The following is a 26,808-nucleotide window of genomic DNA, read 5'->3' on the forward strand; positions in this document are numbered from 1 at the left end:
GGCCCACCACAGCCGGGTCAGCCGTTCAAGTTTACTATTGGCGAATCATGTGACCGGATCAAGGAAGAGTTCAATTTCCTGCAAGCTCAGTACCACACGTAAGTGTTATGATATAAGTTCCACTTTTGTACAGATCTACATTACAATATACAACAAGGACAATATTTTTTACAGTACAAAACATTTATAATATCTAGGAAATGTTTTAAAAGACAATTTCAATTTACATTCACGTATATAATATTAGGTACCTATATCTGCCCCTAACAAAAATCTCGTATATTGGATATACCTGTCTCCTATGTTGTTTCGTGTAGGCATATAATAATATAATGTCATTATTGTTCGGATATTAATTATGGAGGTGAGGGGGGAGGGGGTGGGGATGACCGATATTCGGTATACAATGTATATTTTCATCGGCGTACCCACGACGTATATACCTACGGATAATCGAGTTCCACACGTATATGTATCACGTACGGTTTGGTTTTCAGCCTGAAAATGGAATGCGAAAAATTGGCCAGCGAGAAAATCGAAATACAAAGGCATTACGTAATGGTGAGTGAGCGTGAAGGTCCCAGACAATTAATTATGTAGCATGAACAACCGCTGTACGCAATGCTTAAGAGCCATTGATATTGTCGTCGGCATTAACAACTACAACAACCACCCCTTAATGCCTGTGAAGTCCCTCGAAATATTCTTGTTATCAAGGCGTCATAGGCACACACCAATTAAATAATGACATATAATACAATTAATATTTTTGCCTTTCGTTTTTTTCAAATATATTTTGTTCATATCATCCTTATTCGTATACGGGTTGATCTGTTCGAAAAGCAACATTCATTTTCCAAGTTGATTTTTGTGATTTTGAAAAATAAAATCTTACATTTGAAATAGGCCTTAACTAGAAAAATTTTTTTTGTCATAGTAGTTTCTTAGGTTTTATTTTAAAATACATAAATCGGAGCAGGATAGGTACTATGTTCATAAAAATCGAAAATAATATGTAGTCTTTTATTAAAAATGTTGTGGTCCACTTTTAGCTTAAACAAATAACTAACTATTTTTTCTTTGTTTATTATTCACACCACAAATTTTTTTTTGGAAAGTATATTATAATATCCTGTTTCTGATTATGAAATTAAAAATATAGATTATTCCTAAAAACCTAAAATATAACACAATCATAAAAAATGGATTGTTTATAAAAATATAATGTCATAAATAGGTATAGTTACCTTGAACTTTTTATATAAATACTTATAAATTGTTTTGAAAGCCATTTAAATATATCGACTTGTATTTATATTAGTTATTATTGATTACTTTATTAGGTATTTGGGCGGTGATATGTTGTATTATTTTGGTTATACATATTAAAAAGTTTAATATTCGTTTTGATCAATAGTAATGATAATATAGGTAGTGATAATAATACCTAGTCTGTATAACACATTAATAAAAACGATTAGTATATAATAATTAAAATATTAAAACCGCCGTACTCTATGTACTAATACGTAATGCACTATGACGATACTATAAACAAAAAAATAATACTTATGTTATATGTGTGTGGTGTTTTGCGATGAGTGTTATATTTTTTAAAATACATAATAATTAATATAGTTAATATAATACGAATCACTGCAGCGGTGCAACGAGGTATTTTTGTGACTATATACATAAAGAGTGCAGGCGAGAAAAGTATATAATTTACAGAGAAAAAGAAACGTTTTTGGACGATGAATTCGATATTTAAATCCGAACATCCCTTATATTTGTTTTGTCTGTATTGTTTAATTTTTTGTTTTGTTTAATGTTTTTTTTTTTACATTATACTAACATTGCTTGTTTATTTTTTGGGTTTGTTTTTGTTTGTCCCTCAAAACAGTACCAAAATGGAAGTTGAAAAAATCGTCCAAGAAAAAACTGAAATGCAAAGGCATTATGTGATGGTGAGTACAGATCACTATAAATAGTGTTCACCAAATGCTTATATTATTACGTAGCTTTCAGCCATTGCTTTTGCATGCGTAATTTTGTCATCGTTGTTGTTGCACGAAAACACGATTTTTTTTATTACCTATACAAAAATATTATTGTACCCGGCGATGCTTGTATATTTAAAATAAAAAAATTGTTTTAAGTAGACGGAATAACGCATTTGTCCACTCGATACACCGATAAGTTCACGTTATGATTACCCAAAGTGAGCTGAACTTTTCTTTGCGTAATCGAAAACTTATTTTCATTTCAAGTATATTTAACATATTATTAGCTTTGACGAGCAGTGTGTTTATTATTTATGTATCCCAAATGTTTTCTTCCTGAACAAATAGTTCAACGACTTCTAAGAGTTCGAGTAGGTAGTTTAAATGTTTAATTAAGATAATATTATGTTAAACGCTGCACATTTCTCCTCTGTATAAAATAATATAATAAATAATACGCTCTGAATTTATAAGACTTCGAGCATATTATATAATATATAGGTATGCATTGGTATACATACTTTATTTGGACGACTAAAATTCAATTATTTGGATTTTTTTTATTTACGTTTCATTGCTTCCCTCTAATGGAATATGCATCTCGAAATGTTCTTAACGATTTCTATTAATCTCTTATAAAAACGCGTGTTTACACATCATTATTATTTTATTTAAAAAAAAACAATTCTTGTCATTGTAACGCTATTGTCTTTCGATTGGCTTAACGGTATTTCGAGAGACTATGAAACGTCATTGATTGTTGATACAAATGTCGTCGAGTGTATCTGCAGTATTCTAATCAATTGTTTTTTGTTTATTTACAGTACTACGAGATGTCCTACGGCCTCAACGTGGAAATGCACAAACAGGCGAGTTTTTAATTATAAATATTATATATTTTGTCTTTTCACCTTGTGTTGTGTATGATAACGCCTAGAAATCTCAATCATTTCACCTTCCCATTACAGCCCAAGACTCCATGTTTTTTTTAATCCCGTTATGACTGCAGTGCAAATTTCTGGCAAAGGGTCGTTAAAACCGTCATCCCTCTGAATTAATATTTCGTTTTGTACAAAACGCCGGGGGAGAAATATGGAAAGGATGGACATACGTGGGGGAGAGAGCTGTTTGCTATACATATATACTGCAGCAGCAAAAGGGAGCGGAGGATTTCTCTCTTATTTTTTCACTCTACCCCTGCTGTCAGCCGCTGTAAATTCATTTCGGCGAAGTAATCGCCCGGACTGTTTTCCACCCTAGTACTTTTTTTTCAACACAGCGTAATCTTCCCAATCCCTCCGGTTTTTTAACGAGTCCCCGATTAACTCGGCCGCCCAAAATATCGCAGTGCGCTCCCGTATAATAATAACAATAAGTGCCCCAGAGGTATATTTCCCGTCGTCGAAATACATTTCAGATTCTGCCACGGTGGTTAATCGGAGGGGGTGCGAAATAAAAAGAATGAAGGGCTGCAGAAAGGAGAGAGATTGCTCAACGTGACAGCGACTGTTACACCAGTGGTGTGCAATTAATCGTAGTGTATTTGGCTGCTAAACATCGCAAACTATACTTAAAGTATAATAATATATACCACTATTATTATTACGACCACTATACTACACTATTATATGATTTTCGAGTGAATTATGACCATAAATACATTTTGATGTTGTGTATATTTCAGCGTATATATAAAAACATATACTAAATATTATATTTATTTGTCGTAGTGTGTACAGTGAGGCTGCGGTTTATATGTAAATACAATGTTGCGTATATCTATCTATACCACACTCGAGTGTTTGATATACGCGTACTTTAAGCGACGTCGTTTGGCGGCGGCCGATCGGCGTGGGTTCCCGCTGAAAGTATATATGTATATACGCATATACGATGTTTAGTGTAGATGCGGTGTGGTGCGGTGTGTACTTTACGAGTAGCTGCAATAGGAAAGTTGAAGTTGAAAAAGTAGAAAAGAAATGTATAGAGGAATGACGAGATTCGAGGGTTAAAAGAGAAACAGGGAGCAAAAGTGCGATAGAGAAGAGAAGAGTAAAAAAAGAGGGAAAAGTATATATATATAAAGCCCTTCTGACAAAAGGAGAGCGCAAACCGGGAAGCGGCTTATTTATATAACCAGGGTGGGGTTTTTCCTCCCTCATAGCTATTAAAACTCAGAGAGTTGGCACATATTACAAGGGTCGTTTGCGCGTTCTGCGTGCAGGGGTGGCAGCGGTGGCGGCGGCTGTCCCGCACCACTCGTGTCGAGTGGCAAAGCCCGAAGGAAAACATTATACCCACGAAACACTCGAGCCTTGACGGTTTCCCGTTCTCCTCCATTCGACCCTACCCGTTCGGAGCCGCCGCCTACTGTATACAAGACCATGCACCGGTGGCGGTGGTGACGAACGATGAGGGTGGTGGAAAAAAGAGGGTAGCTCGCTCACGTAATACCGGAGGGTGATAACACAAAACCGTTTCACCCCGGCAACGACGCCACTGCAGTAGCAATCAGTATATATAAGCTGTTATTCCACGGCATTTATAATATATATTACATAAACGGGCTGTTTGTCGTCATCACCGTCCCCCTTAAGCTCACGCATATTATATACATTGAAAATAAAAACAGTCAACCCTCTTACCCTCTCATCACCCATCACTGACTGACTCTAATTAATTTCCTGCGCGTAATGTCGTTAACGACGTGTTGCGGCTATGCGCGCTAACTCCCGATGATGAAGGAGGAAATCTCGGTACGCTGTATATATAAATATATTTATGTGAATGTACAAAATATTAATTCCTGACGATAATATTAATTTTAATTTTAATTTTTTTAGACGGAAATTGCGAAGCGTTTGAACGCCATCATCGCACAAATAATGCCTTTTCTCTCGCAAGAGGTGAGTGATTTCGTCATATCTGTTGATTTTTTGTTTATCTAATAAATATGTTCACGAAACGAGTTTGACATATCACATCATATACACACGTAACACACCCACACAAAAAAATAATGCATTTGTTTTGCGTATTGTTGCAGCACCAACAGCAAGTAGCCACGGCTGTAGAAAGAGCGAAACAAGTGACCATGACCGAACTCAACGCCATCATAGGGGTAAGATATTATATAATAATATAAGAGTATAAACAACGTATACGATATAACGTGTAATAGCAGTAGTTTTTAGGTGTGTGTGTAGGGTCGTAAAAACGAAAAAGGCGATGCTGGCTTGTGTGGGGGGGGTATAAAAGGGGGTAGAAAACACTAACTTTTCGATTTTTTTCTTCTCCGTCTCTCTTGATACTAATATTGTACCCGCGTCGCGTTGTCCCAGAAGCAATTAAACGACGCGTCGTGTGGCAGCAGCAATAGTTGTTGGTTTTTAGGAATACGAATACCACGCGTGCAGTATGGTCGTCTCGCGCGATGGTGGCGATGACGACAACTACAGCGGCGGTGAAATCCGTCGGGCCGAAATCCATTTGGCCAGTCTGGTCACGTTCGCGTCGGAAGTTCAGGACGTGGCGGCGGCGTCGGTGGTAACGCGCGTTGAATATTGTATGAACCTATTTCGGAGGCGCGTCGCGAATAAAACGTCGTCGTCTACGTGGGCATATGAAGTAGTGATATTAAGGGATGGTACGATACAGGGGGTGAAGGTGCGAGATCGTTGCTGTTATATATATATCGGAAGGAAGAGAAGGTGTGCGCATGTAACGAGCTCGGGCTCGATATTGTCGTCCCGAACTACGTGAGTCTGTCGATTTCACCCTTCATTCCGCCATGTTCTTGGCTATATGATTTCGAGGTTATAATACAATATTATTATATCGCGACGCCCCGGGTCGGTATTATTTTTTATTTTACTATTATTATTGTTTGCCATTTGATTCGTTCCGGTGTACCATGATTCAGTTGAGATGGGCGTAATTAGTCTCGACGAAAAAAATAAACCGTATAATAATAATAATAAACACAGCCCCCAGCAGTCTAATTTACACATTTCTGAAACGACGGCGGCGTATCATTACACTTGAGAACGTTCCCGAGACGATTTAGTCGCGGCGGCGTAGATCATAATTATCGTGTTTACTCTACCTGATGTATACGCATAAGCATAGTAGGATATGGGAAGTGAAAGAGGTCGAATGAGAAGGAGACGATGAGTGCGAGATAGAGAGATATTTTCGATTAATGTTCTCCGCGCGTCGCGTCTGCCAGAGAGAGGCGAACCTCTCAACGTTTAATAATGACGGCGGCTGCGAGTATACCACGGGGTTGGTCGTGGGCTGGTGGCGGCGGTTATGAACGACGGCAGCCCTTCTGTCGACGGAGAGAAGCTTCCGCTAATTGCGCTCTCCTCGCTACGTCCTCGCCTCGTCCACCGCACAACCGTACTACACTACAAATGTTCCGGACGTGCGGTTTTTCTCAACGCACTTCGTTAGTCGGCAGCCGGTAATTATTATCGCCACCGCGCCCTTCGCCCCCCAAAGTATCTTCCCCTACACAGTTTCCGGTCCCGTTTTCTTATGTACATATATATAATGTATACGCGTTTATACTTTCGCGCGTGGCCTGTCCCGAAGAGGGTTGCAAAAGTTTTACCGCACACCATTATTGTAATGTATACAGCTACTGCAGCTATACTACTCGTTCGCTGTATAACAATAATTGTTGTTGTTCGCCCGCCCGGACGATGGAAAAAAATAAAAATAAATTTTACTGTTATTAAAAACAGTGTAGGGACTTTTCATGTTTTATTTATTTTAAATATACAACATAGGTAGGTACATATTATACATGTATACTGCATACGATGGAGAATCATGTCTTCCTATATAGCTCTACTATTATATTGAGGGCTTAGAGCACACACGGATACTTCAAATTAATTAAAACCTTGACCACACATTTTTATGTGCCTTATAGCATATTAATATATTTATTCAATATATTTATTCATAAACATACAAAACTATTTTAATAGACTTAAAAGGTGTATATTTTGGAAAAAAGTATCTGTTATATAATGTGTGCACTAACGGCCATCAGTATTATTTTTCTCTCTAGGACATCAGTGGAATTTTAGTTTTTGACTACCCTCTAGTCGTCAAACGTTACATTTCGCTAAATGTGTTTTCTTTCTTCACTCCTGCAAGAGTTGTTGGTATAGGTTGGAGAGGGCCACCCAACTAAATTTTCGACTGTGCGTCTCTCATCATCGCATAAATCATTGCATAAATCGATCCGCAAACACTTACAACTAGAGATATTTTTTATTGGTACCGTTTATCGCATGTGTTTATTATAATTGTGTTCCCCTATTATACGTGCAAATTCTTCGATGCATATATTTCTATTCGCGTATAAATCGTCACGCCGCACACTTATATCGATTCACTGAGTTATCGTCTCAAGTGCGCGTGCAATTCATGCGTGTACAGAAGAGCTTATTCGAATATAACATAATGGTTTGAACATCGTCGTACACATATTAATATACTAGGTATATATATGCCTTTTTTGTGACATCGATTATTATAATATACTGTTATGTAATATTATGAATTAATGTATTTTACGTTTGTTTGTATATCTGGTATATTATGCAGTTTTTTAGATGCCTAATCAACGTACAACGCTAATAGGACACTAATTTATCATTTTTTTTTATAGTTGGGTATTTAAATTTAATTACGTAGGTATCTACTCTTTGTATGTACTCATTTTTACATTGATATTCGTGAGATATTCCGACGGTTTTTTTTTTAAATCTATATATACTCGCGTTGTTTATTAGTGTTTAGTTATTGCAATTTGCCGGAACAACATTACGTTTTTAATCTCCCATGTACGCAGACGTTTAAATAATAACTATGAAATGAAAAACCTATCTCGATTTTTTGTTCTTTCCTTTGCCGTACAGTGCTGACGTAAAGAAATTTCGTTCACACAGTCAAGTTCATTGTTGTTCGGTCTCTGCAGTCGTCGCCGCCGCACCGTCGCTGTTATTTCTCGCGTCCGTCAAAAGACTTCCGTTGTGTGTATATCAGACGACGCGGGGTGGTGGGAAAGGTTTTCTGTTTCCGCTCTCGAAAAGAAAACCCCCTCCGGTGTTAATGCCACTTGAGCGGTTTTTTTCAAGTGTTTGAACAAAGCGGTTTGTTTGGGGAATATATACACCACCTCCGCTATTATAATATATATGGTCTAAACAGCTTTAGGGCAAGGCGAAAAAGGCGTCTATTCTACCGTTTTGTCAAAACAACTATTGCTGCATATATAAAAGTCCATTAATGATGTATTCGAACGCAAACTCGGGTATTTTTTTTTTTATTACTTCACCATAATTACTCACAATAATGAATAAATTAACAAATTGTTTGAATACAATATGATGAAACTATACGCCCTAATTCGGCCAAATTATATTGACTTTAATACTATTTACGAGGGTTTTTCATATACATAATATTATTTTTTATGTAGACACCAAATATTGTATTATATTTGTATAATATTATTTATAGTGATTAGTAGTACACGTATGGGGGACTGGGCATATTGTATATACCTATCTGTTTAAAAACTATGTATAGGCCCAAAACGTTTATTACATGTCGTTTTTATTTTTTTTTTTTAGCAACAACGTCCAGATCTGCGCAGGTTATTGGTAAGAATCACATTCAAATTTATAAAAATATTATAAATTGTAATATTATACAGAACCACATAATACATTAGCTATGTATATACTATATATATATATATATGAACATTTTCGCGACAAAACCCGTCGCTCGTATATACATTATACATATGCGATTTATAAATTTAACACTGAATAGGTTATACTGTCCTTTTATATAAAATAGTCTTCTTTTTCTTCTTTATCCCTCGAATGAACGTTTTGATGACCCTCTGATTACTAAACGTTATTATACTACACCTACGTCCCGCTGTCTCTTGACGTCGAATACAAACACCCTCCTCAACACCTTCCTCTCATAACAACCCCCTATTACACACATGGGCATTTAAGTACATACGTCGGACGTCCGTTTCTGTTTCAGCAACAAATGCACGCGCAGCAGCTACCGCACGCCGGTCATGCGCCGCCCATACCAATGATGCCTCATCCCGGACTTCCGGGACCACCGGTAACCGCGTCCGCCAGCCTGCTGGGCTTGGCCGGTGCCGCCGGTTCCGCGTCTCATCCGTTGTCCATGCTGGGCGCCAAACCGACTGATATGCACAGGGGTGCCGATTCTGACAAGCCTTCGTCCGCCATCGGTAAGTGATCATCATATCAACATCGTATTATATATTGTTATCGTTACATTTATCGCCTTCCTCTTTGAACTACTCACAGTTTATACTCTATAGCAGCGACCTACTCTTGGCTTTGTATATGCGGTCACTATGGAATTCAGTGAATACCGCCAACTATACGTATATAATATTATATATAGAATATAGATACACCATATATACAGCATCAAAAATGATCTCTTTTGATGGAGGTGCTTTTTTTTTAAATGATCATGCTGCAGCTTGAAGTGTTAATATGCTAATGTATACCTAAGTACTCGAGACTAATATTCGTTGTCGTCATCAAAGGGATACGGCGAGTGTATACAGATGGAGTGCTCGCTAGTGTTGAGTGGAGGGGAGGGGTGGAAAGCATCGGGCTGTAGAGCGTTGTAGACTATAGTATATAGATGAGTGAGATGGGGGTGCATACGCCCGTATTCGGTACGCTGTTTTCTCGAGTGGCCTATATACTGTGAAAAAGGGTTTTTATAATTTCCGCAGAATCCCTTTACCCCGCCGCCCAACCTCTCTTCATCGTACACATCGTAGACGTATACACACACATCGGTTCGCCTCGTATAATGTAAATATATATACCACTCGAAATAAAGTTACTTGGCGGTATATACATGCATTATATATGTATTATATACATTGAGATTGGTTGGACCATTGTTATACGCAAGTATCCCTCTTTTTTCTTTTTTTATTTCCGAGCCACTTACCCATAATCGACGGCGGCGGGCCATGTCCCCTTCGAGCAATATAAACGCCACGCACACGTACATATAATACATGAATATTATATTATATTCGTATACGAGGCCGCCGCGTGTGTGCAATAAATTGGCTGTTGTCTCACGTGCGCGGGGTCATGTACACGGCTGCGCGTTTTAGGAAAATAAAAAGACAAATTTTCTGTATCGAACGCGTTATGAGTGCAATTTTTTTTTCTCTTTTACGTTGTTGTTTTCAGGTCAAGGGCGCATTTTCTTTCACACATGTTTCACCCGAATTCGACATCATTATAATAAAAATTCCCGATTTGACACGATTTAATATGTATACAGTTACGCATTGTTACCGATCGGCTGGAACATTGTTGTAATTTTCTCTCGCCGCCTCCCTTTCCACATCACAAACACATCATTATGCTATACCTACATTGTTTCGATATAATATATATATTATATTTTTTTCTACACGTCTATTGTTTCTTTTTTCCTTAAATAGTACATTAGTACAGCATATAGTTATGTATAAGTCTCAAGTATAAGTCCCAATCCCGATAGCTCCTCTTATCGAACAACTAAATTATTGTAGTTATATTATGTCATATTATTATTAACTATTATAATATTGTATCGTTAATTTTTTTTTATGATTTCAGGATTAAGTTCAGCTGAAGAAAGACACGTGAGTATATTATAATATTATGCTTACGTGATTAGAATTGTATACTGTAGTATAGTAAATAATTAATATATAGGGCATAGTATATTATGTTATATCGATCGTTATTTGTACTGAAAATTATAATACGTATATATATACGTTTATAGTTAATATGTGTATAGTATATATATGTACACATTATTTACGTTGTTGTTGTACTAAAATGAGTGAGGTTTTCGCATGTAATCCACTGGTTTCGCCGTTGTCGCCGCCGCATTCTCTATACAGCCACTTTCCAGGGATAAATCTTTGAGCTGCCAACCATAACAAATTTCCCGTCCGGGCAACAGCGTCAGCAGAAAGGGGGTTAAAATTAAATTAATGCACCCAGGATAGCACTTAATGAAGGGACGCCTTGTTACTCCGGTTGCCGCCGTCTCCGGTCGCTCGCTCGTCCTCGATCCCCTCGTGGTAGTTTCCCCGCACCATCAAACAAACAGCTATTGCAGTGTGTATAATGTAGGGGTCGTCCACCCTCCAACGCACCCTTGCCGCCGTCACAGAATAAGGGTTGGTTGCCGCCCCGCGTGTGTAATATCGGAACGAACCTCATCCATATGTATATGTCATCTGGTCGCACTCCCCACGAATTTAAATGCGTGTCAAATTCGATAGGGATCGGTCCCGCTTTTACCCTCTATTTCCTCTCACAAAAGAACCGACCGTCGCGCCGTTCCGTCCCGTATTATTATTATTATTATTATTATTCCGTCACCGCACCCCGTAGCCCGATTCTGACGTGGTCGCCCGTGATTTTCAACAGTTATTAATTTCTTGACGTGTACACTAATATATTATTTACACCCATATATATTATACAAAATATAATACGTGTGTCGTTTATTTATATTATTTTCATCTTATTCGTCCGGGTTTGTTGTAATTCGTCGGAAATATTATTATACATGTCGTAATCCAATACGGGTCTACAGTCGAAGGGCTCGTCAACTATAATATTATATAGTTTCCGTTTACACACGCGAACCGCACAAGCATTAATTCTATCGTGGCCACAGGTACCTACTACCTACTGCAAACACTCGAGCAACCCCACTCGCGCTCGACCGCAGTATAAAATCACCGTCATGTCGTCTGTTTTATATATATTGTGAGATTTATTTGTATATTATATTCGAGTAAAGTATCGAATAGTATAAAGTAAAAAAAACGCCGAAAGCGAATACGTCATAGTTATTGAATCGCGGGTAGACTACTGACTACCGTATACACAATATATAATATCGTCGTCGTTGTCAAATCGTATATTTATTTGTGTAGAAAACTTGGGGGATGAAAAAAGAAAAACGGCAGAGAGAAAATCCGTGGAAATCCCCCGTAATCGAGGATTAGTTTTTTTCCGCTCGAGATATTTCTTCTTGCCAACAATCCGTTTCGTCTTGGACGGACGGCCCTTTTTCGACGACTACTACTACAGAACTACGACTTCGACGATCCCCCGTGGGGATGGAAAACGTGGAAAAATCGAGGTTATTTCTTTTTTCTTTCTTTTCTTTTTTCCTCCCCTCGTGCTATATATATATACCCACGAACCCTCGATCGGTAGAGCGGTGTAACAAGAGGGTAAACTCGTTTAAGGGCGTAACGATAAAGTAGGGAGGAAGAGCTGTGCACCCGATGCGGTAACGTTATTTTCCGGTCCGTTTCATCAACCGGTCGGCCTTTCTAGGGAATAACCCCGCAGGCTTGATATGTGTGCGTGTGTATACTTATATACACGTACATAAAATACCCTCGCGTATAGTTGTGCCGACGGATGGGGTGGAAAAAAATCAAATAATGGTATAAAACAAGACTTCGAAGAAACGGATTACGAGGTCGACATAGTAATAAAAAAAATATATAAAAAATCCCTCAAGACTGTTTTTTCCGTGCTACTGACGTTTTTATGCGTGCGCCTCGTACACAGAGACGAACAGGAGAAAACTTAAATTTCGACGAACTCTAATCGTTTGAAATTGAAATGTGATCGATATTATATGCATAATATATGTACATAATACATAATATTGTATACATATGTATTATATTTATATATATTGTGCTCTCGACGTTTCAATCGATAATAAGTCATCGGACAATATTATTATTACCTATATAATATTATTATATACGATACAATCGATAACACACTATTATAAACAGCTTTCGGACGATATCTGTGTAAAGTTATGTCGCATACTGTCCGAGCGAGGACGTCGTAAAACTTAGCTCTACCTATATACTTGACCGGACCGTGGTCTGCTCGAAGCCATTTTCACGACAACGATAACGTTATATACGGACATGTCCTCCCGCATGTGACTGCCAAGTCTTAATGGGACTTTTTCGATTGCCTTAGACCGTGGCTGACCACGACAAAAAAGACATTAGCCACACGTTATTATTATTATTATTATTACGGTTACCATAAATCGTTTGTTTTATAGTGAATGGCGGCTAATAATTGGTTTTATTTCCTTTTGCAATATTACGCGCGCTGTTTGAGTTTAGTTTAGCTACCCGTTATGGCGTTATGTGATAAGTGTTCAGATCCTACAATACGATGTCCAGTTAATTTCTTATTATCTCAACTCAGCGAGTACGACAGTTGTATAAACGTTCCATGGTTCTATTAATGTAACATGTGGTTATATATTATTATACTGTTACGATAATACTTCGTAAATATCTCGTAGACTTTTATTAGGATTACACCGCATAAGATCCATTGTTAGGTAGGTATTTAATTAAAGTTCCATAAAATGTAAATTTTATATAGATATTTAAAATAATTTATATCATTATTATTAATAATAATATTATTAATAATAATGATATAGGTACCTACCACAAACGCTGATTATAACAGCATCACATCATAATATTTAGCGTATAATTGCATATATACATTATTAATGTAGTTTTTATTTATTTTTTCATTGAAACGTTCGACTAATATTATCTGAAAATAAATATTATATACGTGTATATTTTGATTGATTCTTTTTTCTCGTCTTTTTTTAATTTCCGGAATTGTAATGAAAAAAAAACGCGTTATAAAAAATTATGTTACCCGTAGAGTGAATTAAAAAAATTAACTTGACTAAAGCTGCAATATATACATACATTTTTATCATTGCATCATTATTGCTTACCAAGTAGGTAATTGCCTTACCTACTTATTATTATAGATTTTACACATAGAAGTGACCGGTGTGGTACACGCACGGCACACATATATGTAGATATATATATATATTATAAATTCTAATAATACATACACCACAGTCATTATTCAGTTTTTGACGTAGGCATCTCGTCGGGAGAGATAGTGCGTTTGCGTAGGATTTACCGGTATATCGAAACCGTATTATTATGATGATAATAATAATAATATTCTAGGGGTAACGAGACACGGACATTTTATTATATTATATTTATTATATTTATAATATAATAATGTTTAAGGGGACGCGATTAACTCTACCGATCTGGTGCTTAGATAAACCCCATTGTACACTGTGATGTTGTGATTTACATAACATTTTTTCTTCTTATACATCTGCGTCAAACAGTAACAGTCTGATAATTATTATTATTTTCTATCCTGTATAATATATTTGCTCATATTAAAATAAATAATCCTAGTCCCTATATCTTGTAACGTGCAAAAGTGTAGCATGTCGTTAACATTATTTGTGAACAACATATTATAAATGTCTCATATTATATCGGATAGATTGGCTGCAAGAGGTATTATTTTTACCACGGTCGATATTGTTATAATTAATAACGGATTGGTGGTGGCAGGGGTTCAAAGCGGCTCGGCGTGTAATAATTATTGTAATCGGAACCATTAACACGAGGGCAGCAGCCGAAAGGGTTAATTTCGGAGACGCAACGACTAATCTCCGCGGTATTACTATAGGGGATACCACTTTCCGCCACCGACCCTATACTTGCGTTCATTCCGCTATCTCCTCCTCTACTACACCCGCGACCAAATCGATAAACCACAACGGACCGTATATATATATATATATAATACATAATATATCTTATACCACCACGTGTACGGGAGAGAAATTGAGTTTTCCGAAAACAACAACTATATTATTATTGCACGTTGGGCGTGCAGAGTATATATCGCGTTATCCCTTCGCCGCCATAAACCAACGCGCGTGTGTGTAACGACGTGAGCGCGAGTGTTTTATTAAAACACGTGCCCACCCTTGGAGAGTCCGCAATCCGCATAATCGAAAACCGCCAACACTGGACCCGATAACCACACCGTCTAATTGAAATCATATAAATGATTATAATGACGAGTGACAACGATAATCATGACAAAATAAATAGGTAACTAACCAATAAATAGGTGCAACATTGAGATTTTGATCCAGCTGACGCATCTCACCGTTGTCAAGGTTAGACTCGTTTCATTGACTGTTAAATTACCCGCCGAAATACAATAGGTATATTATGTTATCATACTATTATATTCTACCAATGAGAAGAAACGATGAACCACTCAGAACCAGGCGTGTAGACGGTATGTGGAGTGATCGCCGAACAACTGTGCGTATCACAAAGTTGCTGACATATATAGATACCTATTTACCTTGTCATGGCGATAATCTTATACTACACAATCACCTGCGCGAACGTATGCCGTTCGATATTACATATTATTATCCATCGACTCAACGTATATATTATTATTAAATTATAATATTAGTAGTGTGTAGTAATATATGACATAGGTATACAGCTCGTATACAACAAATCAAATATAAATGGCGCCGTAACCAAGACAGTGTGTATTACAGGTACTAACATATATATTTATGGTTGTATATAATGTCAACACTATATACACGGGTGGGGGTCGCGTTAAATTAAAATTATATTTTCTCGCGTTTACGTACGTTTATTTTTTTTTGCACACAAACGCGCATAATTTATTCGCATTTGCTCGCCAACGAACGATTTCAAAACAAATTTTTTTATAACACTTATAATATGTATATTGTCTCTCGATTATACGGTTATTGTTTGCCCGCAGTTACTAAAAATTCGTTGGTACAGGTTGGAAATACGTCGAACGGCGCGTGACGCTGTATATACCTACTATAATACCTAGGTATTAGCTTATAATTTTTTTCTTCGTTTACCCGTCGAAACTAATTACCTATTCGTCTGAAAAAAAAGAACTAAATAATGGATCGATATGAACGATTTTTATCGTTATTATCCTTTGGCGTCTTCGTTGTTTCTTTTCTCTCCCTCCCTCCCCCCCCCCCACTCCCTCTTACTAGATTTCTTAAGTTGCTTATAATTTAGTTTCAGCCGTATACGTATTTTGCCTGCGAAGGTAAATATCCGACATTGATAAATTATTAAAGGTAGTATGCGCGTGTATTGTAGCGTTGTAATAGCTTATACAGTGTACCTTTATTAGATGTGTATATAATATAGTATAATTATTAAGACACGGGTTTATCTAACATGCGTATCGTATTTATTGTTGTTAGTATGGACACGCCGTGACTAAAGTATGTACAGGGTGATTCTGATTCACTAGTGAGTATATTCTCCCCTCTCTTTCATATCCTTTAATAATGTACTAATTCAAAATCTATTGTTTGTGAAATTTTTAAATGTACCTTCATATTATACACCTATTACCTCCCTTCCATGGTGATACACTGGTACATACTTTTTCACTAAAAACTGACCTTTTTTACTGTAAATTGTTAACAGATGATTTTTTTTTAATGTCGATGTATCTAAATTCTAAATCAAAATTCGAATGGGAACTTAGCTGATTTTGAGTTATTAAAATAATAAAATGCATATTATACGTACTTACATTATATATACTAAGTAATAGTCCTAATTTCCTATTAATTACCTACTATAAATATTTTCAAATAATCATAGCCCCAAAATATTTAAACTTATTAATTATAATTTATAACATTTATAATAATATTTTTACCATGGATCTATTGTCCTTCGTGCATACATTTTAATAACTCAAAACCTACTCGTTCGAATTTCAATTTAAATATTTCAATAGTTTTTTTAAAAATCATCGGCTTAGTAATTCACAGTAAAAAAATGATGGCTCCCATATAAAAAAATTTTATCGCCATAGGACACTTCCTAAATGGTAAACAAATTTAAGGAAGTATTTTAAAAAACGGCCCTTTAATACGTTTTCTGAATTTGAATAAATGCATTGCAAAAATGGTGTTGAACATGTTTGGTGAATCACTCTGTAATCCGTATAAAATATACATAATATATTGTTACTGCACGCCGCTGTCTTGTTTGTAATCGGGCGCTGATGGTCGGTTTCCCTGCGTGTAACAAGTAAAACCGAATAAATAGCGTTGTTGCGCCGTCGTCGGGTCGTTTGATGTTTAATTAAACGTTTGTTGTAGGTACCTATGCTATTATAACTAATATTAGGACACGATAGACAAGTGGAATCGGAAACCCACCGCGGTCGTCGGGCGGCGACAGCGTTTGGCATAATATATATTATAAACTATCGCGTGTGAATTAATTATACAAAACGCCGCACGTCATCACACACACCATCATACACCTTACGTTAGTTAATGTTTACGGTACGCGACTATCTACGTTGACGTTTCGAGCTCATGTTATCATACACATGCGTAAAAACACGCCTTGAGCGGAAGTCATGTTTGAAGAGAATATTTTCTTCACCTATATATATATTATGTATTATATAGGTGAAAAACACCATTTTGCGTTTATTGTTTCAAATTTAGTGACATGTAGCAACTATACGACATATGCACCTCTCGTGGGACATAGATTATATTGTTATTATAATATAATAAATTGTACTTATTATATTTAAAATGTTAAATCTATGATCACGGAATAAACAATAATATTAACGTATACAACGTTTAAGTGGACGAGAGCTGATCGTGTTGTCATATCTGCCCTTTCCATCACGCGTACTACCCTCATCCCATATTTATATAATAATATGTATGTACGCGTCATTATATACGTCATCGCGATCCCCTAGATTTTATTTCAGCCGGAAAAAAATCACCGCCTGTAAATATCTTAACGAGTCGGGTCAATTGATAAATTCGGCTTTTTTCTCCAACGAAGGGTCCGAGCGGAATTTTGCGGTCGTGTTTGCCGTATATTATAAACCCCCCGTTGCTTCTCTCTATCGCCTTTTTATTGTTATCGCGCTCAAACCTTTTCGGAAAACTACGTCTTTTTTCGCCCTCTTTTTGCTTTGTTATTATTATTACGGAACACGACGACGACTACAATGAAGGTATATATAAACCGAGAGGGAAAGAGACCGCGATATCATCTGTCAGACTGCTGCGTGCGTGTGTTAGAGTCTTACGCGGATGAGCGGGTGATGAATTGGAAGTGGCGAAAAAGCGGAGGAGATCGTTATCAAAACAGCAGCCGAGGCCGTGGCGGTACGGCGGGAGACGTGATTGGATTCCGGAGGGGCGTGTTATTAATCCCCGGGCGAAATACGCGAAAATCCCAGCCGGCGAATTCATCACGTGGCAAGCAGCGGTAGAGTCTGCGGGGCGAGGAGGTTTTTGTTGCCTGTATTCCGCCCTCACGGCTCGTCTTTACCCTCCGGTGCGTATACGAGAAAGAACACACACACACACACACACACAACACCATTTGAAGCAATATATAATATAGCTCCTCGTGCAGTAGCGGCAAAACTCCCCTTATTTTCAGTCTCTGGCACTCTGTCATTGTCTGTCCGTCTCTCTTTCTCTCCATCCAGCCCGCAAAAACTCTGCTGCTACCGACGCCGCCGCTACTGGTACCTAAATATATATATAATGTCAGTGCGACGACGACAACGACGTGAGCCGATTACAAGTTTGCAAATGAATGAATTAAAGCCGCCGCCTCCGCCCCACACTAGCGTGCGTATCCTTATGTATATATGTGGACAGTATATGCGAGATGCTGTGCAAGTTTACCCTCCGCCTGGACCGGTGGGTGAGGAGGCGCGTTACACACGGCCGATTAGTTCTCGATGAAGTTTAAACCGAGAACCGCGATTCCGCCGCCGCCACCGTCAACAACAACCTCGTAGAGCGCGCGCCTTCTTCCGCCCTCACTTTACCTCGTTTTCACTCGTTGCGAGTATATACGGTAAAAGCTTTCTCATCCGCCTCTGCTGCCGTGCTTCTTCACTTCCCGCTCACCAGACATAGTCAATTGTCTCGGAAGTTATATTACACACTGCACCGTCGCTGTGTGCCGCTGCTGCTGCGGCGGTGGCGGTGGCGGTTCTGCTCGCTTCGCAGCCGCAAGAAAACATCGACGGCGTTTCTATACCCTACCACCACGCCATCCCTCCTGACGCCTCTGAATCCTCACGTTTTCATTACGATGTACACTTACATAATATACGATTTTCTCGACGCCACCGATATCGTATTAATTATGACTCATACCAATCGCACATGTGTCATTCACATTTCACTATATTATGAATATGTGTTTAATATTTTAGTATTCCCGAAAATCAATTTTTTTTTGTTTTGTGTGCTTACATAAAATAGTACAAAAATAATACTGATTAATTTTTTCAAAATAATTGAATTACAATAAAACCACTTTCACCGCTTTACAGCTAGTCGTTAATCTGAATACATATTAATTATCGAGTAGTATTATATTCGTATGTACATAATATTCAATGCGTGTTTGATTTTTATTTGACGATCAATTAATTAAATCTCGTGCACATTTTGATATTCAGTATTAAACAGTGTATATTATATGTATATAAGTGTATATAAGTATAATAATAGTTATGATGGGCATAAATGTTGGATACTTTTCAATTAAAATTAAATTTTCATTAACGTTCTGCGTCGTCGTCATTAGCAGCCCGAGTAATTTGTAAAACTATATTCATAATTGAAATTTGTTAAAACACGGCGAACTTTCGCGCGCTTAATTGACTGTGATGAAGACTGTCTAGAGGGTTAAGTGAGTGTTGTGTATATATGCTATCAATAAAGGTAGTAATAATGACGTTTAAAACTTCCTACCTACTTATATATATATGCATTATAAAACGCGTTTTTTGCGTAGGAAATTCATTTTTTTCGTATAGTGTGCGACGTCTTTTTGTAACATTAAAAAATTTAAAAAAAAATCTCCCTCCGCCAAACAAGCAAGCAGACCGAAAATTTTACAATAATGTTTTCACGATCGATTTTGTTATTACTGTGGGTTTTTGTGTTCGTTAAAAACGAATTTCGGTAGATGAATTTATAAGATAAGAAAAAAAGACCCTTCCAATAGATTTCATCGCGAGACTCGGAAAACCGAAAGCGGGGCCGCAACGAATACATCGTGCTAACGCACGTATATAACACCTATGTTCTATATACGTTATAACTTATAGTGTAATATATGTGTATAGTGTATACCATGTATATATAAGACTCGATTAAGGTTGGCGAACCGCCGTAAAATGTTTCAATTTAACGAAATTTATACAACGCAGTTGGTCTCGTTGTTGCTGCAGGACGTGCCTCTATAAATTAACTATCGCATCGTATTCTCGTCGGGATTCGGGCGCGGGCAAAAGCAATTAACACCACACCCGGCAATTGGCCTTCTAGCGCCCCCGGGGAATTGACTCTATTTTTTCCCCTCTCGCGTCAGCGAACGCGCGCCAGAGGTTTATTTTATTTCACCCCCTCGCCTCTGCCGTAGTCCACGTCGTCGTCGTCAAAGTCGTGTAGTATATATATATTGTATATACACGCATTATACGCTTGTACACTGTACGGGTATATATACTACCCACCATCTCTTCACTCGCCAGTTTATGGCTCCCGGGAATTGGATTAACTATCTTGTACGTACGAGGACGCGGGTGGGGGATGTTTTTATTGGGTCCTTAGGGTACGCGCGCGTTCGCGTGCGCGTGTGTGTGCGTGTGAGTATACCATGGGGGGTCTGGGGCGAAAAACGACCAACGCGCCACATGTTTTTTCTCCGTCTTTCTTTTTTTATGACACACGTTATTTATTTCCCGCCGTCGCACGTCACCCTCCCGGCTCTTCTTGCTCGTATTCACTTCGACAAATGTTATATTCCCCCACGATACACACATTCCTACAACCCTCGACATACGACGATGGATAAAACCACATAATATTATATATAGTATATACGTTCCATTCAAATATTTGGTTACCTGTTTTTTTTTTAACGAGCGGCCAAATCACACACTGCATTATATAGAGAGGACGAGAAATATTTATAGTTTTTTTTGTGTGTGTGTATGATCTACCTACGTAAGGTTTATCATACCTACCTACCAAAGAGGAGTACAACAACAACAGAAATGTTTGGTTAAAATTTTTTTTTCATTATTTTTATTCTCATGGTTTATTTTCATTTTGTTTACGCAGAGGAGTTCTATATCACCTGCGGAAAGGGAGAAATTTCGCGTCAGGAGCTCACCGGATATTGAACCGCACAAAAAAGTGAAAAAAGAAGAAAAAGATTGTCACGTAAGTTCAGCTCTTTTACTTATATATTATACACATTGAGTCGCACACATTCGCCACATGCGCGTGTAACTCGATGATATAGGTAACATCGCGAAACTTTTTCACCGACCATTAAGCTTTTATACTCCGTTTACTCATCACACGCTCCCTCCAAACGTATTATTAAATCGTTTTTTTTTATTTATTTATTTTTTTTATCGTTTACAGGCGAGCGATGGTGAAAAAAGCGATCAAGACTTGGTAGTCGACGATGCCAGTGAGGTATGTTATATACTTATATATTATAATATAATTTGCTTCTTGTCCCGTTACAGAATATACGTTCCCAAGTCACAAGTTTTTTTTATACTCTGATGCTGAGAGGGAGAATACCAAATATACTTAGCGAAACTTTATCTTAGCAGTTAGCTTTATAACCGTTTACAGTAAATAGTTGTAAAACCACTTTTTAAAACGTATAATCGTTCGAAAATCTTGTACGTGCCATTTTTAAGCTTCAATATCTGCTTAGTGTATCAAATTCTATAACAACATTTTTTTTTACCAATTAATGCTTTGACTTGAATTGTAATTCGTTGTACTTACCTATAATGTTTGTGTTACACAAAAAAAAAGAATTTCGCTTACATATTGTATATTTATAATTTTGCGTAGGTACCTACTACATTATATTTTACTTAACTGGGTTCAAACAAGCAATAGTTAATAATAATACGTCTGGCTTAAAAAAAATACATAAAAAGTATTGTGTATAATAGGATAACGAAACCTTGTAATAATAGCCGAACAATGTCGCTGCAGGTATTAACATAATGTATATAATATTCCGTTTCACAGGACCCCGTCTCGCCGCTTAATGGTACAGCCTCGCCCAGAGAAAACGGAATTGACAAGTTACAACCCAAAAAGGAACACATTGGACCACACAGGTATTATTAGCATATTAATGTTTTATATATTATTGTTTTTATCATCGCTTGTATGCGTTATTAGAGTATACGTATATAAACGTAGGTATAATATGTATATTGTGTATTATTATATTTATTTCAACAACGGATTTACTCACTCATTTATTTATAATTTATTTGTAATTTATTACAGCCCGCGGAGCGGGACTTCGTCCAATGCCAGCACTCCGTCCACCAAGAAGATGGAAGATAAACCCAGCACGCCGATATCCAAGTCGATCACACCGACGAGCGGCGGAAGTGGTTGTAGTGGAGCTGCCGGCTCTTCAATGAAACCCATGGGAGTCAAAGGACCTTCGCTAGGTATTAAAAGAAACCGCAAATGATTGTGACTCGATCGGACATCGAACCTTAAATTATATTTCATTCAACTAATTTTCCTCGTTGTTTTGCAGCCCAATATCCACATTATCTGGCCGGGGGTGCAAATCCGCACGATCTTCAAGCGGCCGCGGCTGCTGCAGGCGCTTACGGTGCCCTTCACAACAATTTGCCTCCATCGGCTGCGTTAAACAGTTACCCCAGGCCGGCGTTGGTGAGTATTACTAACGACAGCGATTATGATTAATCAATAAACGTGCACGAAGTGTGTTATATGCACTCGACAATAATAATTTCTAACCAACGACGTGTTTTGTAGGTCGGTTACGATCCTCACGCACAAATGAGAGCACCCCTCGGACCTGGGCTGGGAATTCCCGGCGGAAAACCGTAAGTAAACTAGTTTTAAATAATATTTGCAACATGGTATATTAGAATACCTGTGTGTTTAACAGAAAGTCGTCAAACAATTAAGCTCAATAAAAATATCGAACAAATTATGTATATTGTAGTTATTTGATATCGATGGCTACACAACAAAAGATCCTTAGTGACGTTATTCAAGGTTCTCAGGATAAGGAAAATCGTTTTTTCACACATGTAGTATCATAAAAATCCTAAATCTGTAAATTAAATGTCTCTTTATATAATTATCATAAAATATTAAAACTTCTACCAATAGATAGAGTTCTTTTCCTATTATCCAGCCATATATGCTATACTGCTATAGTGTATTACTCCTAACTGTCGCTTAGGCCCATCGTTATGTCTGCTGTAGATAAGTTTTCAGATAACTAAACGTCTCATGTTAAGTCCCATATGCGCAGACATCATTGGCAGGGTATATTATGCAAAACAAAATATATTGGGCCTTATTCTACAAAAAAATTGTGTTGTATCTTTTAGTAAAAAAATATCTGTTGATTAAAGTTCAAGTCACCATTATTCCCTGCATAAGCATTTATAACTCATCACTTATTCGGATAACAGCTATTCCTGAGACATTTTTGCAAACGAAATAAAAAATTTATTGTATAGTAATATTGGGTTCTCTAAGGAAAATAGAGCTTTCAAGAAAATAAATATAAATTATGGTCCTTACACGGAGTCTGAAAAACCTGTCTGAAAAACCTATGTTGTGGCATACCCTGCTACACCATGCGCCGTTTAAAGGTAATCGACGTTAATATTAATCTCTTTTTTCTCTTTATTTCAAGAGCGTATTCGTTTCACGTGAGCGCCGAAGGCCAAATGCAACCTGTGCCCTTTCCACCTGACGCACTGATGGGTCCCGGCATCCCGAGACACGCCCGTCAAATCAACACTCTCGGGCACGGCGAAGTCGTGTGTGCCGTGACCATCAGCAACCCCACCAAGTACGTTTACACCGGCGGCAAGGGCTGCGTAAAGGTATGGGACATCAGTCAACCCGGGTCCAAGTCGCCCGTATCTCAACTAGACTGTTTGGTACGTATAATAATATATATACAAACTTATAAGAGGACGTATTTTGGAGGGAAGAATGACTTGGTGGCAAAATATTTATATAAATTTGGTTTTTAAGTAAAATACTTTAATATTCTTGTTATTTAAAGAAATGGGTTAGTGTGATGATTTTAACAAAATTATATCCAAGCAAGGAACGTTGTAAAAAGAATGTATCAATAATTTAAATGCCAAATAGTTAATTAAAAAATATTAGAATCTTAAATCAAAGACATTTTTAAGAATCTCAATACACCAAGATCGTTCATGTAAGGCGTGTATAATGCATATAATATCAATATTTTGCGGTGGTAAATGTTATCTACTAAATAGTGTTTCCGGTACCTACCGTCTGTGAGTCGCGTGTGTATTAATAATATAGTTGTCTTGTTACGTTTTGATTGCAGCAACGTGATAACTATATAAGATCTGTAAAACTATTGCCAGACGGCCGAACGCTCATCGTTGGTGGAGAAGCCAGTAATTTGAGCATATGGGATCTGGCCTCACCCACGCCGAGAATAAAAGCCGAGCTTACGTCCAGCGCCCCAGCGTGCTACGCACTGGCCATCAGTCCGGATTCTAAGGTACGCGCAGAATATCATGTGCTATGACAACGGTTTGCCGTTCTCGAGAGGACCGGCATCGATAATTGTTCGCCGATGAAATAATATATATTTTTTCCCCATATCCTCCACAGGTGTGCTTCAGCTGTTGTTCAGACGGCAACATAGCCGTGTGGGATTTACATAACCAGACGTTGGTTAGACAGTTCCAAGGGCACACGGACGGAGCGTCGTGCATAGACATCTCTTCAGACGGTTCAAAACTATGGACCGGTGGTCTGGACAACACCGTCCGCTCTTGGGACCTGAGAGAAGGCCGGCAGCTACAGCAACACGATTTCTCATCACAGGTACGTCTTTCACGCATGACATCGTGTCGTTACATCCGTTTTTTATGTCTATATCTATCTGCACTGTGTACCTATTCTTACATGTCGCCATATTATAACACTTGCCGTTTTTTTAATATTTATCACAGATATTCTCTCTGGGTTATTGTCCGACCGGCGAATGGTTGGCCGTTGGCATGGAGAACTCCAACGTCGAAGTGTTGCACGCCCTCAAACCAGACAAGTACCAACTGCATCTGCACGAGTCGTGTGTGCTGTCCTTGCGCTTTGCGACGTGCGGTAAATGGTTTGTGTCGACAGGCAAAGACAATTTGCTAAATGCGTGGCGCACACCGTATGGCGCTTCCATATTCCAAGTGAGCATCACTTCTATTTATTTGAAAATTATTATTTTATTTTAGTATTTTTACTCATATGTTTGTTTTTGGTGTATTTATAGTCTAAAGAATCTTCTTCAGTGTTGAGCTGTGACATATCGGCCGACGATAAATATATCGTAACTGGTTCCGGAGATAAGAAAGCAACTGTTTACGAAGTTATATACTAGTAAATAATGCAAAATGAGAATTTCATCGTTTCGGTGTTCATTAGGTGTAGTAGAAAAACTCCAGGTGTTTATCTAGCGTTTATTGAACATTTTTTGTGATAATTATTTCCAATCTAATATTATGACTATTGTGACTTAGTCTATAAACATTAATTTACACGTAGCATATTATATATAAATATAAAACAAAACAGAATCTATTGATTAAAATTTTTTACTTTCAAAATGTATGTATTTATAAACATTATTAATTAATAATTGAGATCAATTGTTTAATATATATGACACCTGTTTTAAAGCTGATACTCATGGTAATTTATGCTTTAATCAAAGTTTCATTGTTTTTCATAAATTGATACTTTGATTTTTAAAACAATTACTGTGAATACCAGCATTGTTGACAGTTTTCGGACTTAAAACTATTTTGTAAATAATATAACATAATAAAATACTATTATTATGATGTCCCCGTGTAAGTTCCCACAATAAAGATCTTTCGAATACATAAATATTTTTTATCATTATTATTATTATTATTATTATTATTATTATTATTATTATTATTACATTTTAAGTATTGTATTTACTTTATTATTTTCTTAAGTGTTAACTTTGTTCTTTTCTATTTTGTACAAAATAGTAGTTAGAAAAATTACTTTATAAGTTTTTGTTAATTTTTTTTTTCACTAGGATCTAATAGGTAAATCAATATGACGTGGTATCCTTAGATATCTTTTGTACCTAAATAGATAGAGAACCCTTTGAAAAAAAAATTAAAATTTTATTGTTATTTAATAATTATTTATGTTTATTTAAATTAATACATTTCCCCCGATATTTTATAATATTGTGCTATGTAGTACCGAGTATTTTGTTTAATAATTTTTAATGTATAGTGTTCAATATAGAATTCTGTACAATTCATTATTTATACAGAAAATCAGAAAATAAAAGAACCAATTTATTATTATTTGTTTTTACTCTTTACCACTTTAATCAAGCAGTTGCTTACTTGTATAATATGTAAAACTGACTACTATATTATGTTCAACTGTAATTAATGATTAATTATTTTAGCTAATAAGATTTGTTAAAGCAATGGATTTTGTAAAAAAAAGTTGTTTTAGTCAAAAACCAATTTATACAAGAATTAAGTGTTCAACTGGTGGGTTAAGTGCTCGATGCAATACATAGCTCAGT

The 26,808-nt window shown here is 37.0% G+C and overlaps 1 protein-coding gene across 4 annotated transcripts; it reads left to right on the plus strand.

Annotated features, from left to right (window-relative positions):
* On the plus strand, positions 1-26,578 carry LOC103308446 (transducin-like enhancer protein 4; the record flags this gene model as incomplete). 4 transcript variants are annotated; one of them, XM_029486568.1, is given in 19 exon segments in its annotated part: positions 1-98; positions 498-561; positions 2,828-2,872; positions 4,847-4,909; positions 5,050-5,124; positions 8,657-8,686; positions 9,087-9,306; positions 10,718-10,743; positions 21,267-21,368; positions 21,576-21,629; positions 22,206-22,297; positions 22,473-22,642; positions 22,735-22,874; positions 22,980-23,050; positions 23,878-24,127; positions 24,553-24,732; positions 24,846-25,061; positions 25,190-25,417; positions 25,501-26,578. In XM_029486568.1, coding segments are annotated over 19 exon segments (2,232 nt in total), but the record flags the coding sequence as incomplete, so codon positions are not given.
* Positions 26,579-26,808: the final 230 nt, after the last annotated feature.

The sequence above is a fragment of the Acyrthosiphon pisum genome, chromosome A1 (genome assembly GCF_005508785.2).
Source record: "Acyrthosiphon pisum isolate AL4f chromosome A1, pea_aphid_22Mar2018_4r6ur, whole genome shotgun sequence".
In the NCBI taxonomy this organism is placed as follows: Eukaryota; Metazoa; Arthropoda; class Insecta; order Hemiptera; family Aphididae; genus Acyrthosiphon; species Acyrthosiphon pisum.